Source organism: Trachurus trachurus, assembly GCF_905171665.1.
Source record: "Trachurus trachurus genome assembly, chromosome: 24".
Lineage (NCBI taxonomy): Eukaryota > Metazoa > Chordata > Actinopteri > Carangiformes > Carangidae > Trachurus > Trachurus trachurus.
In genome coordinates this window covers 16,835,386-16,850,906 of record NC_139910.1, presented here as the reverse complement: position 1 = coordinate 16,850,906, position 15,521 = coordinate 16,835,386, and the positions used below count along the sequence as shown (strand labels likewise).

Genomic DNA, 15,521 nt, shown 5'->3' with positions numbered 1-15,521 from the left:
ATGCTAACACACTTTGTTCAAAACAGTTAAAAACACAATCAAAACAGAATGATAAAAAAACAAAAAACAATGTGCATTTCTGCTGCAGCCACATTGAAGTCTACACAATTTCATATCAAAATATTGATGATACACAAAATAAAATGTGAAAAAATATTGAAAATAAACATTACAATGTGAGCTGCTCTCTGCCATGATGGTTTGTCATCACCTACAGTACAGAGAGGTCAGAGGTCAAGAAACACAACATTTGTTGTTGTAGGGTATAATGTGGTATTTGACCACTCTGCTGTAATCACTGACTGGTCTGCTGATGTTGATGAAAACATGTGGAAATATGTGAAACACACTTGGGTTTACCTCTTGCCCAAGAGGGCAAGAGGCAAGAGGCTCCTAACTCATGGAGCTCATGAACAAGCTCCATGAGTTAGGAGCTTGTTCCTGGTATTAGAGGTTGTGAGATCGTTCCCCTGCTAGGCTAGAATGAATGTTGTAATGTCAATGTTTTTGTTGTCTTTGTACTTTGTCTCTTGTTGCTCAGAATTGCCTAAATTTGTCCAAAATTGCCTGGCCCCGACCACTGCTGCAAAGCAGCTTTAATTTTAGTAAAAATCTATTTTTTGTGGGAACTGTAAATCACTGTGCACAATACATTAACTGTAATTGAAGCAAAATGCTGTGTTGCTGATTCAATCTACAAAATATAATACAATATACAATAATTTAGTGCACTCAATGAAGTGCTAAAATGTTTTCCATGATAAAATACTGATTTATCTGAAAAAAACCTTCAAACCTAAAAGCTAAAATATATCTGATGTAATGCTCGCCTGACTGTGTTTGCCTCCAGGGTGAGACTTTTTTGCCATGACATGTTGTGGATGAATGAGCTTATTTTGAGACATGTATGAAGTGTTCTGTTGGTGAGGCACCGTTTGGGGGATGAGATGAACTGTTTAACTGAGATACATGATGGAAATGCAGACTGTTTTAAGAGTTTTGAAAATGTGACTTCAGTTTCGGCCAATGCTTGTTATCAATCGGAAAAAAAACTGTAACTGTATCTGTAAATGCATCCTTCACTGTGGCTGCACTTTCCAGCAGGTGTCCTTAGGAGGCGCTGTGGGTTAGGGCTGAGGGATTTATCTGCAGAGTCGAGCTCTTCGTCTTCATTGACATTTAATGATAATTATAATACTTGGGTCACACCAGGGGCAGATGCACACACACACACACACACACATGCACGCTCAGTAACAACGCACACCCTGCCTGGTTAAAAACATGAAGACATTAGTGGTAACCCGATGCTGAGTGAGTATTGATCTACTCTCAGGGGGTTTAGTGAGTGAGAGAACACCAGACAGCACTTTATCACAGCACTTGACCATCTAGGCTAGCCAGTGCAAGGGTGTGTGCGTGTGTGTGTGTGTGTGTGTTAGAGACAGGAAGAGGGATCTTTAACAAAATGCTTTGTTAGATATTATATTCAATTATATATATATATATATATAAATCTGTCTAACAAACCTGTTTTTAAAAGTGCAGCATTGTGTTACTTATAGAAATTCGAACCTTGTGTTTCATTCATTAGTAAAACGCAAATTTCCTTTTCCTTCTTTTCTTTCCTTCCTCCTTCCTTCAGCACCTAAACCGACATCCTCCTGTGAGGTCCTGACTGACACATTCAATCTGCTTCCATAGCATTATACAGACCAGACTGAGTAGCAATCAGGCCTATGTATGTCTGTGAGCATTTGTGTGTGTGTGTGTGTGTGTGTGTGTGTGTGTGTGTGTGTGTGTGTGTGTGTGTGTGTGTGTGTGTGTGTGTGTGTGTGTGTGTGTGTGTGTGTGTGTGTGTGTGTGTGTGTGTGAGAGAGAGAGAGAGAGAGAGAGAGAGAGAGAGAGAGAGAGAGAGAGAGAGAGAGAGAGAGAGAGAGAGAGAGAGACCAGGAGAGATTTCGTGATTATGATTGCTGAGGACACATGCTGCTCAAATTCTTCAATGATTGGCTCCAAACGGAACATAAATGCCAAACAAAACAATAAACCCTTCGAGATCGAGAGAGAGCGAGAGCAACAGTGTGTGTGTCTGTGTGTGTGTGTGTATAACAGAGAGAGTAAAATGACAACATCATACTACACTTGGAGTTCTGTTTCTTGAAGATATCCAGACCACAATAACATGAGCAAAAAGTGACCAAAGGGACCTGAAAACAAGGAGCAGATGGAAAAACAACCACATAAAAGTACACGTGTGTGTGTTTCCATGCGTGTGTTCCTGCATCTATACATTACGCTATATACACTCACTGCACTCATTCAGTCAGTAGCCATGGCTGACTCACACTGCATGTTGTGCTCATTTTAATTACATTCTTGTTACACGTCTTGCTTGTTTTCTCCATTTCTCCCCCATCCTATCCAGTCTCCCATTCGCAATTTCTTTTTCCTAAACACCACACACACACACACACACACACACACACACACACACACACACACACACACACACACACACACACACACACACACACACACACACACACACACACATTTACACACACTAGGTTCTCCTCAGAAGCCAAGCCAAGTCAAACTACATAGGTGCGAGTCCAGACAGACACGGTTACTGTATGTCTTCTGTGTCAGACCTTCAGGCTATTGGCACATCTCTCCCGTCTCTGTTTGTCTCTCTTGTTTTCTTTCTATTTGCCTCTTAACTTGATATCTACCTACTGTTTTGGCTCCAGTTCAGAGCCATGTTGTCATTCTGGTCAGTACGAGCTGATCTGCTTTTGATGTCTTTATCTTGACTCATTCAGTATCCCCCTTCTTTATCTCTCAGATGTTGGATGTATGAGCAGCACGCTCATGCATGGTTAGTTGATATAGATTTACCACACACACTGCATACATGTACAGCAAATACAAAAGGATTGTTATGACTTTTAGTTCATGAAAGTAAAATCATTGATGTTAAATGTGATTGATTTTCTTTGTAATATTTTGGGACAAAACTAATTTCCACATGGTTATAAAAACAATATCCAGCGCTTTGAAATTCCTTAGAAATAATGTGTTTATTTCATCTGATTAGTAGAAAAATGGCACTTTCACTAAAATAACATCTGACGTATTCACCCCGGTGGCTCCTCTGCTCTCTGGTCAACATGGAATGACTGATCATTCAAAGGGGATTTTGAGAAAGAAAAAAAGAAAAAAGTTGGATACGCTGGTTTGCCGTCATTCCTTTGAGCTAAAGCAATGGTTTATACAGTAAGAATGATGATTTGCAGAGAGAGAGAAGTTGAAAAAAAACCCAGCAAAGAAGAATTTCATTCCAAGATGTGCAATGTGCCAGATTATCGCTCAGTTGCCCTTAAGTTTACATATTTAGGGATAATTTTAAATTTTTATCTTAATAACTATAAGACCTTTAAAGTTTCCATGTTGAATAAAGTGAGATTTGTCTTTTTAAATCATAAAGCAGGTCTATCTTCTATATCTATAGTCTTAAATCATCATAGCACTCAGCTCATAGAGAAGTGTCAAAAGCCGGTATTCAGAAACTGAGCCTTAAAATGAGCCATCAGGACATCTGTAACTTTGTGATGTCAAAACAAAACAACCATGCTCTCAGCCATGTCCCAGGCCCCGCCCACCTGGACCCACCATCCAGCCTTGTGGGAGTGTTTACTTGAAATCAGCATTTTCTTTAAAAATTTCATATCATATACAATCAATCAATCAATCAATCAATCAATCAATCAATCAATCAATCAATCAATCAATCAATCAAGCAATCAATCAATCAATCAATCAATCAATCAATCAATCAATCAATCAATCAATCAATCAATCAATCAATCAATCAATCAATCAATCAATCAAGAGGCCCTCTCTGGCACTCCTGTTCATTGACCTGATCAGAGCTCTGCAGAGAAGCTCTACTCTAGTAACAATGACATAGGAAGCAAAATTATGTTGAAATGGATTTTAGTTTTTGAAACAACAAATACGTACAGTACTATATCTTCTTAAGAATGAACACTGAAAATAAAACTTCAGAAAAGTTTTGAATATTGGACCTCACCTATGAGATGACCCGTCAAACCTTCCGATATTCTTAAATTCATTTTGGGATAAATCCAAATGTCTAAATCCAAATGTCAAGCCAGAGAAATAGACTTTTTCTAATTGAATTAATGGAGGAGCGATCGCTCAGACTGACACACAGCTTTCTCCAAAGACAGACTTATAAAGTTTGAAATTCATCTTGGGTAATCTGGAGGGGGAAATCCCCTCAAGAGCATATTTGAGCAGATGTTGTGTCAGTCACCCCCTGATCTCCAACCTTAATTAGCCCTGAGAAAACTGGACTGAGAAACACTCAATCATGTACAACATGCAGAGGAATACAAATCGAGTGGGAGACGCCTGTATGCCCCCTCTGTTTCCTCTTCTCCCTCGGTGTGTTTTCTTCTCTCAGTCCTTTCTCTCTTTTAATTTGGCCCCTATGTTTGTTTTCCTTCATTCTTTCATTAGTTGAAAAAACATAGCAGACATTCCAGCTGTAATACCACTGAGATTCAGTATCAGTGTGGAGATTCGGTGTGTGAGTGTGTGAGTGGTGGACATAGAGAGAGAGAGAGATGGCAGGACACTGGAGACATTAGGCATTGCCTCATAATGATTCATCTTTGTGCTATTTGTGCATGTAGGTTTACACACTGGGGCAGAAATACTGGAGATTCCCGGAGAAGACACTGATACTGGCTCAGAGTTGCATGTTCGTTTATTTGTTTGTTTTAGCTTGCTAATGTAAGCCTTGTTTTCAAGGTTCGTGTTAGTGTTGTAGTGCTATTCAATACATTAACAGTGTTTTTTACAGTATTTTTGAGTGATTTATTTCATTTGGTATTGACAGATATGCAGGACATACAAGACATGTCAGGACATACAAACCTGATTCATATAATCATAAATGCTCAGTATGTAATTTCAATTGCATGGGGTCATCAAAACAATAACAAAATAGCCTACATATTACATATATATACAGTATGTAACCATATGTGTGCCAACCTGTAAACCATCCAATCTATTAACAACACATGTGACACAGCTACTATAAACTGATTTAATATCACACTTCCTCAGAATTAGAGAACACAAGCAAAAGATAGAAAAGGTAAATACTGAAGCAACAGATGGGGGGGGGGGGGGGGGTTCTGACTTTTAGTCCCTATAGCCTAAACTCCACACAATGGATCCCCATAATGCAACCCAGTGTTCTGTTTCATTGGACTCCACCACATACTAAAATGTCAACTTCTTTCAAAGAGAAGATTCTCAGTCTTGTGAATATTTTAAGCTGAGGTCACTCAAATCATTGTGTGATGAGTAAACTGAACTTAAAATCAGTGGGGTGACCTTTTGTAGAAGAATAAACCAACAACAAGGAAAGATTGCATCAACGTGTTTACCTTGGTTGTCTTATTTCCACTAATATTTCAGATGGGAGGATTTTTGCATTTTCACAAAAAAATGGAAACACTGGGTCTGTGAAAGTGTGGTTGATGGTGTGTACAAGTGTTTTCCTATCAAGGTCAAAAAATGACAGTATTCCTTGGTCATAGTCTAACTCCACTCTGACCTTTTGGGGAATCAACTCTTCAGACACAACTTTCAGACAGTCCTCTGGAATAAGTTCACGCACAATGTCTGTGCAAACACACATGTAGATGGCCCAGATCTTTTCAGAAGCAGCCACACCAACAATCCAGTAACCCTCCAGCTCTACATCCCAGCTGTGTTTCCCAGAGCTGAAGCTTTCACATCCAAGAATACCTGAGTAGCTCCTTTCAGGATTTCGAGGAAGTGACTGACACTTGTCACTCTTTGCTGAACAGGTCAGAAGCTCCGATATCTTCAATGAAGAGATGCCAGTGTTGGGGTCCAGAATTACAGAAGCTTCAGAAAAAATAGAACAAAAAAATAGATAGAAGAAACTGTTTTTCTTTGGTGAGAAGTTTATCAGCCACACTGCAGATTAAAATGTCAAAATATGGTCAAGCTGAAACAACAAAACATTTCTTACTGTGTTGAATTTCACTCTTCATCTTCATCCAGACTGTGAACAACAGGTTCCCGACATGTTTGGCCTCATCGATCAGGGCTCCTGATGGTGTCTCTGGTATCTCCAGGTCACACTGGAGTCTGAATAGTTTGGCAGCCAGACATTGCCAATCAAATAATAACAAACCCACATTTGTAGAGTTTTTGTTAGCACAAAGTACAAAACACCAACCCAATTTTCTCTATTTGTGAAACAATGCTAAAATCTGCAGCACTTAATATTATCAAAGAGAAAACTTACCGTTTTACTGTGGATTTGAAATTCTGCCAAGTAAAGATAGAACAAAATAAGAAATCAACATGACACATTTTGTCAAACATTAGGATGAAAATAATATCTGATGCAGTTAATGATTGATTACCATTATGAATGAGAAGTCGTCAGCCTTCATTTCCTCCTCTAGGGTTTTGATTTTGTCTGTGAGCGAGAAGATCTCTGCGTTCAGATTCACAGTCCTGATGTTCATCGCCTCGCTCTTCTGAGTGGCTTCCTTCCTCACCGCATCTACCCTGGCAGCCTCCTCTGCTCTCAGGAACTGGTAAAGCTTCTGAAACTCCTCTTTGATTGTCTTCTCAGTCCGCTGAGCCTGGAGCTGAGCAGAAACACCTTTCTGTTTAAATCCAACGACACCAAATGCCTCTGTGGATTCAGTGATTTTGACTTACCTTGATGTGGCTGGCCATTTTATCATACTTGAGTTTTTCTGCTTTAAATGATCTCAGTTTTTTTTCTAAATGCATCACTACAACTCTGAGTCTGGACTGCAAATAAGAGGGACAAACATTAGGAAAAAGGCAATCACTTACACAGCATATTTGTTTGCTATGAAGAATTATTTCTGAAGAAAATGATAAACCTTGCTTTATTACCCCATTCTGCTCACCTTATGGTCTTGTGCTGCTTCACTGATGGCGACACAATTGTGTTTCTTGTGTTTTTGTGCATCCCTACAAACCACACAGATGAGCCGTTGAGCATCCTGACTGAAGAGTGTCAGTTTCTCATTGTGCACACTGCAACACTCGCTTGACGGGGTTCTCTTGTTCTTCTCCTGTCTCAGGGTGTCAGAGAGGTTTCTGAGAGCCAGATTAGGTGGGGGCTGAGCCATTGGAAATATTTTCTTGCACATTGGGCACGCCTGATGTCCGCTTTGCCTCCACCACTCCTGAAGACAGTGCTTACAGAAGCTGTGGCCGCACAACAAGACAACAGGGTCTTTAAATATATCACAGCACACAGGGCATGTGCAGTCAGCCTCAGACTGTGATACATTGGCAGCCATTCTTTCGTCCTCTTCTGTGCTTGGTTTCTTCCTGTGTTGACTCTGCTCAGGCAACTTTACTGTCCAATCAGTGCCCAGGTTAACTCTGAGGTAAACATAGGCTGTCAGTTAACACCCACGAATTCTCATTTAACTTGCAGCTACTGTACGTTGTCTTTCTTAATTCCTGTGCACCACTTACGGACCTGGGTGCTGACTTCTTGTTTTTTCTTCCTGCGACCCGTTCAGGCAGGCGCATTTAGTCTCTGTGGTTCCGTCCTACAAATAGTCTGACATCTGTCATCTGGGTAAGCTAGAGAGTGATCAGAGCCAGTCAGTGGAGGCAGTTTGCAGCGATCTGACGGGCATTATTTAATAACTCGCTGACAATGATTAGGTTGACTGCTCATTTTGCTATATTGTTCATGCGTGACTGCCGACAACAGCTCTACCAACAGTAACAAGTTCTGTGTGTGCGCGAAAGTGCGGAACTCGCGCGGCTGAGCTCAGGTTCTTGTACAGTGCGAAATAATCGTCCTGCTCGCCTATTTACAGCAGCAGATATAGTAACGGTAATACCCTGACCTGGGGCAAGATAATTTTGTGTTGTTTAATCTTTCAATCAGTAAATAACTGAACTGTCTGCTTGATTACTTTATGTTCATGTCCTACTCACATGCCAATGAGATCCACTGGCGATCCTAGACTCAGGGGGGACCAAGGCAACCGAGCCCATTAAAGCACTGGGCGTGATTTAATCTTTTTTTTTTTTTTTTTTTATGAATTACTGAGCACACACACGCACGAATAGTAGTAGGCCTATTTGAAGGGCAAAGGAAGAGCAACATGTAAATATTTGACCAAGAGAGATGCAGGGGGCCCAGACAGTTAGCGGGAGTCTGCATCGAGTCTTCTGGGAAGTTTGTCACTGCAAAATGGCCCAATATAAGAGTGAGAGTGAGGTAACATGATCTCAATTCCTGGTAATTAACTACATGAACTCCAATTAATACTTATAGTGGTTGGAGTCATATTCATATTATATCTAAAGTAAGTGGAAACATCAAAAGTCCTATCATGTATAAACCTAAGACCTGATAAGAGCCAAAGAAGTAAATCACTTTTTTTAAACACATAGGCCTAAGATTCTTAATCTTTAAAGCCCCTAATAGTCAATGTCTACGTTGAAGAGTGCACTATGAGGTTATGGTAATTTTGCTATTAATTCTTGTAAAGAGTACAGTTATATGTTTGTAGTTTATGTCAGGGAAGTTGCTGTGGAGCAGTTTGATGCTTTTGTATAAGGTGGAGCTGACAAAATACTGAGTTGTTAGTGGAGCTGAGATCATTGGGATCATTATTAAGTGTTTGACTATTAAATGGGATGGATTTAGTGCTACGAAAATGGAGAACACCAAGTTGGTAATGGATCAGACTGAGATGTAAAATTGGATCAGAAACTCCTGTTCAAGCTGCCGAGTGAGAACATGGATTCACACAATAAGCTTGGATCAACTCAGAACATGAGTCAAAACAAGATACTAACACTATCAAAAACATTCTGAATGGATTTCCCTTTGGGGATTAATAAAGTCATTCTTATTCTTATTATTTTTTATAGGAGACAGGGTTACAACGCACTCACATGTTCATAGAGATTTAGTCATATTTTAACACAGAAACTACATTTCTTTTACCCTATATCAGCAGCTCTTTGCAAAACTTGCACATGCTCTCACTCCCTCTCTCTTTCTCTCTCTCTCTCTCTCATGAACATGCACACACATTTCACCTAAAGGACACACACAAGCTCCATACATCAGATTCTCAGCAGTGAAAATCACAAGTGATTTGCCCTTTGACCGCGGCAGCAGTAGCTATCAAAGGCTAACTGTTTTAACATGACAGCACACACCACCATGTGGCCAGCTGATGTGGCTGTGCTTTCCCTTCCCTTTGTCTCTCTTCCTTTCTCTCAAATTCAGATGAAAAGAAAAACTTGATTAATCTGTCTTGTGTCATTAAAACCTCTGAAATGATTTGATTTAATAGTATCTGGATAGAGAAAAAAGGCCTCATTGTACAGTATTATTTGGTCTCTCCACCCTTATTAGGGCTCTAGTGGACTGGTTATTTAACTAGAAATAAAGCTCTGTTTTTAATACAGTCTTTGAATTTTTTGATTGTTTAAACATCTACTGCCGAGGTAAGGAAGTGGATTTTCTTTTATTGCCTCTTGTGGCCTAAATGAGTAATACAAAAACAATCACTTGCAAAGTTCCCAACTAGAAAACTTGCCTCTTTTTGTTAAATGTAAAGTAGTTTAGTGTTGACTGAATAAAGTTGACAAGCATGATATTTCACCTCGAGTGAACAACATTTTGTAGTTTTGCATAGTGTATTTTGTATTATAGTTGATCTTTTCTAAATTTGGGCAGTGAAAAGTATAGTTTAAACCTGATATGATATTTTTTTAAAGAGTAAGTTCGTAGTTTTAAAGTATATTTTTTGGCCTTTTTGCCTTTTATTTGATAGCACATAGTGAGATAGACAGGAAAGGGGGAAGCAGAGAGAGGGGGAATGACATGCAAGAAAGGTCTGCCCAACGCGGGGTTCGGACCAGGGACGCCTGCGTTGAGGACTGTAGCCTCTACATGGGGCGGCCACCTTAACCACTGCGCCACACCACGCACCGCCCTGTAAGTTGGTAGTTTTAGCGACATATACTAAACTTTGGCCTCTGACACTTGTCTGGTGTGAGGTGATTTGTCAGTGTGTTAAAACATCCAGTGATCAAACTGGCAGGCCACCTGTATATCTCACTAAACAAGTGTGAGCTCAGTTACATAACTCCATGATAATGTCCCTCATATACTTATGTACTTTTCCCACTTACCTTTCTTAGGCTGGTGTAATTATTAGGCCTGGGGATAGTGGTGCGGGGGTGGATTCTTGCGAGACTGTTCCTATACTTAAATATTATGTCCATAACCATAAAACATTCAATCCACATAAAGCCAAGAGTTCTGGATCTGGCCACAGTAGCCTCCCCAGGGTGGTGCAGTAAAACCGCCCTGAGCCGCCATTAGGTGGAGGGAGCTGGAAGAAATACTGGACGGAGGCTGGGACCGAACCGGAGCGAGAGCTGCACAGCTGATGGGAAACTAATTTTGTTGGCCTGATACCCCTCCTTCCTCTAAAAAACACACACATGCAGTACGTGGTGCATTCACACACATACACACACACAGCGCGCACATTTATATGGAACACACATACTGAACTGTATCATGCTTCCACACAAGTGAGGAGTCTCTTAGGACTCTCAAAGTGGGACAAAATCACACACTCGCTCTCTCGCTCTTTCCATCTTTCCCCTCAACAGTTCTCACACACACTCGATCACCATCTCACTGAGTAAGACATATGCTCCATCATTTGCCTTGAGGGATAAAAGACTGGGAAGGAATTCAGTGAAACGCTGTTGCACTTCTTTGCAGACTCTTGGACAGAAGTGCTGTATTTATGTCCATTAACCACACAGCTTTCCCGTCTGTGAAACACAATGCAAGTCTAAATCTGGACTTGATATTCAATGTACACTTTTTTTTTTTCAAATGAACAGAAGAAGACATTAGTCATGTTCTTTAGATAATATATAGCTCCAATTATGGCAGAAAGGAGTTGCATGTTAATGCCAGCAATCATTTTGAAAGGGTATATATCAAACTTTAAAATGTTAAACGTCTTAATTTGAAGCTGAAGCAGCTTTTGCTGCCACATGAAGGTCAGACACACCTGAGACTAAAACAGGCCCCAGAGCTGTTTTCTTAGGCTTTTCTCCCTCTGAAGAATAAATGGATAAGAGAATATGTATTTCAGTGGTTTTGCAGGAGTCCACACACAACAAACCTTTGTAGATAACAGCCACATTAATATATTCTGTGTCTTTTTTTTTTTTTTTTTTTACTGTTATGTTTCTATTTTTTGTCACTGCATGCTAATATAGAGTCAGCAAAAAAAAGATGTAAGTGTAAGCGGAGCGGCAGCTTCTCTGCAGGACATTACAGGAATTTACGATGTGTTAAATGTTTCCTTTGTTCCTCCCTGTGGCAGCTCGCTCCGGCAATTAGGGAAGGCAGCAGCCTGCAATGAGCTCACTAACCCCCCCCCCCCCTTCTCTCTCCTCCGTCACAGTGTCTGCAGCTAACATCATTTTTGTGCACAGGGACTTGATTGACTGATTGATTGATGCTTCCTGCAGTGAATCGTTACAAATGCCCAGAAATCTAACACCATTTTAATGTGTTTGGAAAAGAAAAAAAATCCTTGCATTTGCACCTTTTTTTCCTGCTGACATGGAATATGAAAGTATGCACCTCTTGCGCCGCCATCTTAATTACCAGAGGGGATTCATTTAATATCGCCTTTGTTTTTCTGTCAATACTGTGGCAAAATCTGAAACCCAACTGTGGCATTTTGCCAAAGTCGAAAATGCCAGCAGATTTTTTTTTTTATATACACTCGGCCCCTGAAATAAACCCTTTGCGCCATCCCATTTAGCAAACCAATTTGGGATGGAGGGTGGGGGCAGGAAAGGGAGAGGTATAGGTTAGCTGTAGTAATAATCATAAATCACCCCTGAAATGCTGCCATGTCACATGCCAGACTGCGCCACTAATGACCAGGCCCATCTTTCACCGGGTATTTTTATCTGTGTGCCCTGACACTCGACTTCTGGAAGCGTCCTCTCGTTTTACGTCGTCAGCACCTCGGCCCGGCCTGAGCACAAGTTCCTCACATATCTATAAATACCAGCCAGCTAAATGGCATTTTCTCTCACCCACCCCCAGCTTGGCAAGAACCAGGAGCTCTGTGACTTGGCAAGGGGACCCGCAGTCCTACACCACTAAACATCTTGGGGCTTAGACCCCCCCACCCCAGCGTCAACCTCCGGAGAACAGCTGGCCAAAAAAATAGATCCATCTGCCACTGCCTTCGAATTCCAAAGTGGTTTCAGTTTAATTAAACAAGTTGAAATTGGTTTTCACAGTAAAAAGTACAAGACATTAGCATTCACTAAAAACAAAATTGTTCCATTAGTTAAAAGCTTCACCCAACACCCAAACTTGTTGACTCATGTAAATACACACGGACACTCTCACACCAACACGCCAGAGACACACAAACACCTGTACATGCTTCCTTTGTGCAGAATGTTCTGCCAAGTTTTTTAAGCTTGCTGACATGTGGCACTAGAGACTGCAGGTCAGCGACAGCTTCCTGCTATTTCGGGCTCTGTCACAGCTTGAGGTTTTAATTTATTCTGCCAGAATGTGTCAATCACCGAGCAGCAGGGTTCAGGCCTGAGTCTGCTGTGGGAAGGAGAAGGAGACAGGCACAGCGGTGTTCGCTCTCACTCTTATTGAAGGGTTAAATGGGACCAAAAAGAAACAGATACTGTGACAGCAGGTAGATTCTGCTGTTAACCATTCACACACTTAACACAAAATGATCCACATGAGCATTTTTTTGATCATTTTCTAAAAGTTTGGTGTTTACACCATGACTCATTTTTATTGAGGCCAGCGAGGGACTGTGCTCTTAATGCCGTGCTAGTGACTCCAGCTGGATTAGGAATTTGTGTAGAGTGAAACAGGACTAGGGGTGTATACCATGTCACGCTTTGTATCCTTTGTTTACTTCTTAGTTATTGGACAGATGTGTTTACACATGTACAGTACACACTGTCCATCAAGGAGGAGCCAGTATATGAGCTGCACAACACATATTTTTTTCTTTCTTGACACAGGTCAAGGTGAAATAGGTAGCATGAAATAAACTTGAGGTGCATTAGGTGCAATATGGGTGTGGGAAGTATGAGAAGAAATTGAGATAAATAAAATATTCACACTGATATTGATAAATTACATTAAATAACATTAGAGGTTTTTATAGGACCAACCTCCAGTGATCAAAAAACTCTAAGTGCAATGTGTTAAAGATGTGTTACTAAATATATCTGTGTTGGTGTGCAACATTGCATCAGTCAAAGTGCACTGCGCTCCAAGATGGACTTCATATTACAGTAACTCACTCTTACCCCAGTAACTATATGGGACCATTTTAGAAGAGCATCAAGGGAGGTTTTACCTGAGTGTATTGAAAAGCAGATTCTTCGCAAAGTGTTTTCAGTTTACAGTCACTATTATTCCCTCTCTTGTAGCATCAGGCTACTGTTTGCCATGCCAGTGGCTGACCACAGGCCATGCCAAGGGTCTGAATTTGACCCTCCCAATACAGCGCCAAGACACACACACATCAGTCATCATGTAATGTCACGCCTACTACGCATGGCATCGTATGACTTTGTGCTGCTTCCCCTGTTCAATTCCATGTAATAAATGACTAAAAAAGCTGAGTTGGAAAATGGTGTCAGCTCTGAAGATGACAGACTGGTGCCAGTCAATAATCACTGTCATGAACGTCATGGCAGGTCTTACAGAATTTTCTTCTTTAACGGTGATTGCTACACTCTGACTTCAAGAAATTAATTGTTGAAGCTACTTCACTTGATGCGGAAAATACAGAACAAATATTCATTTACAAGTGAAAATCAAGTTTTAGTGGTAGTTAAAGGGATAAATCACCCAAAATTCAAATTTCACTCATTATCTACTCACCCTCATGTCGACTAAGGGCTGGGAGAATTTTCAGAGTCCTCCGTGCCTTCTCAGAGTTACGGGGGGGGGGGGTCCGCGCAGCAGTATTTGTCAATATAATGGTTGTGAATGGTGCTCACTTTTCTTCGCTGAAAAAGACACACCAAAAAACATCCAAATACCTCCATACTGCTCGTCTGTAATGTCCCTCTTGTATTGAAGCCCCGACATGAGAAATTGTTCCGAAAAAAATTAAATAAGTCTATATTTTAAGCTTGTTTGTAGCGGAAGCTCCCAGTGTCTCAGTTCACTGCTCTTCCTGTGTCAGTGCAAATCTCGCGTGATTTGCACTGACCGGCGGAACAATTTCTCATGTCGGGGCTTCAATACAAGAGGGACATTACAGACGAGCAGTATGGGGGTATTTGGATGTTTTTTGGTGTGTCTTTTTGGACGAAGAAAAGTGAGCACCATTCACAACCATTATATGGACAAATACTGCTGCGCGGACCCCCCCGTAACTTCAAGAAGGCACGGAGGACTCTGAAAATTCTCCCAGCCCTTAGTCGACATGAGGGTGAGTAGATAATGAGTGAAATTTGAATTTTGGGTGAACTATCCCTTTAATAGTGTCAAAAGGATGAAAATAAATTGCAATAGAAGATAAATACCTTTATTTTTTTATCAAATAAGCTTGAATTTCTTGTTATTTTAGATTTTGTGTCTCCACAAACGAAAAAGCAAAAACAAGTTGCTTCCAATGGGATGGGAAGCCAGATAGGGATCACTGCCTCGTCCTCTGCTACAGAAACATCAGACTTTACCACTGTTCGTTTCCTGTTTCCACCCAACAGTAATTTTTTTTTTTTCATTTTTTATAAATCATGACCACAATCAATCCCAGATCTTAACCATATGTTTATTATTGTAACCATGACAACGAAGCTCCGCTAACTTTAACAAAGTGGTCATTTCAACCCAAACCACAATGTTTCCCTAACCTTAACAAAGTAATTATTTTAACCAAAGCATGATCTTTGTCTCAGCCTAACCAAGTTGTTTCAAAGTGTTGTCACATCATAAAATGGATTTATTTCTCAGCAGTGATTTGCAGTGGTTTGGACAGGCACAGACAAGTGATGTCAGTTTGATGTATAGGGGTGTCGTGTCAGAAAGCTCTTCGTTGTGTTGCTCTGGGGGAGCCTGGACAAAGAAGAGGGAATGGTATTGTTTACGCTGGGGGAGATGCTCACGCAGCCTTGGCTCCAGCTGATTTTCTTGCTCCTTATAAATGACAAGACAGTGGCGAACGACAGACCCAGAGCTTAGTCTTCCCAAAAAGAAAAAAGAAAAAAAACTAAAGCCACTAATGTGAGGTTGACATCACTAATATTGCGTCCATGTTTTTCTGCAGCCTGCAGCTGGGATAAGCTCCAGCAACCAATGAAACAGACAA

General features: G+C 40.7%; 1 protein-coding gene across 1 annotated transcript; it reads right to left on the bottom strand.

Moving 5' to 3' along the window:
* Positions 1-5,257: 5,257 nt before the first annotated feature.
* LOC311007400 (E3 ubiquitin-protein ligase TRIM35-like) lies at positions 5,258-8,149 on the bottom strand. Its single transcript, XM_084000556.1, has 8 exons — positions 8,080-8,149; positions 7,610-7,716; positions 7,026-7,509; positions 6,808-6,903; positions 6,504-6,734; positions 6,383-6,405; positions 6,104-6,222; positions 5,258-5,976 (listed from the first exon to the last, which is right to left on the bottom strand). Exons 2-8 carry the CDS (start codon positions 7,660-7,662, stop codon positions 5,486-5,488), a joined length of 1,497 nt encoding a protein of 498 aa, XP_083856682.1. The 5' UTR covers positions 7,663-7,716; positions 8,080-8,149; the 3' UTR covers positions 5,258-5,485.
* Positions 8,150-15,521: the final 7,372 nt, after the last annotated feature.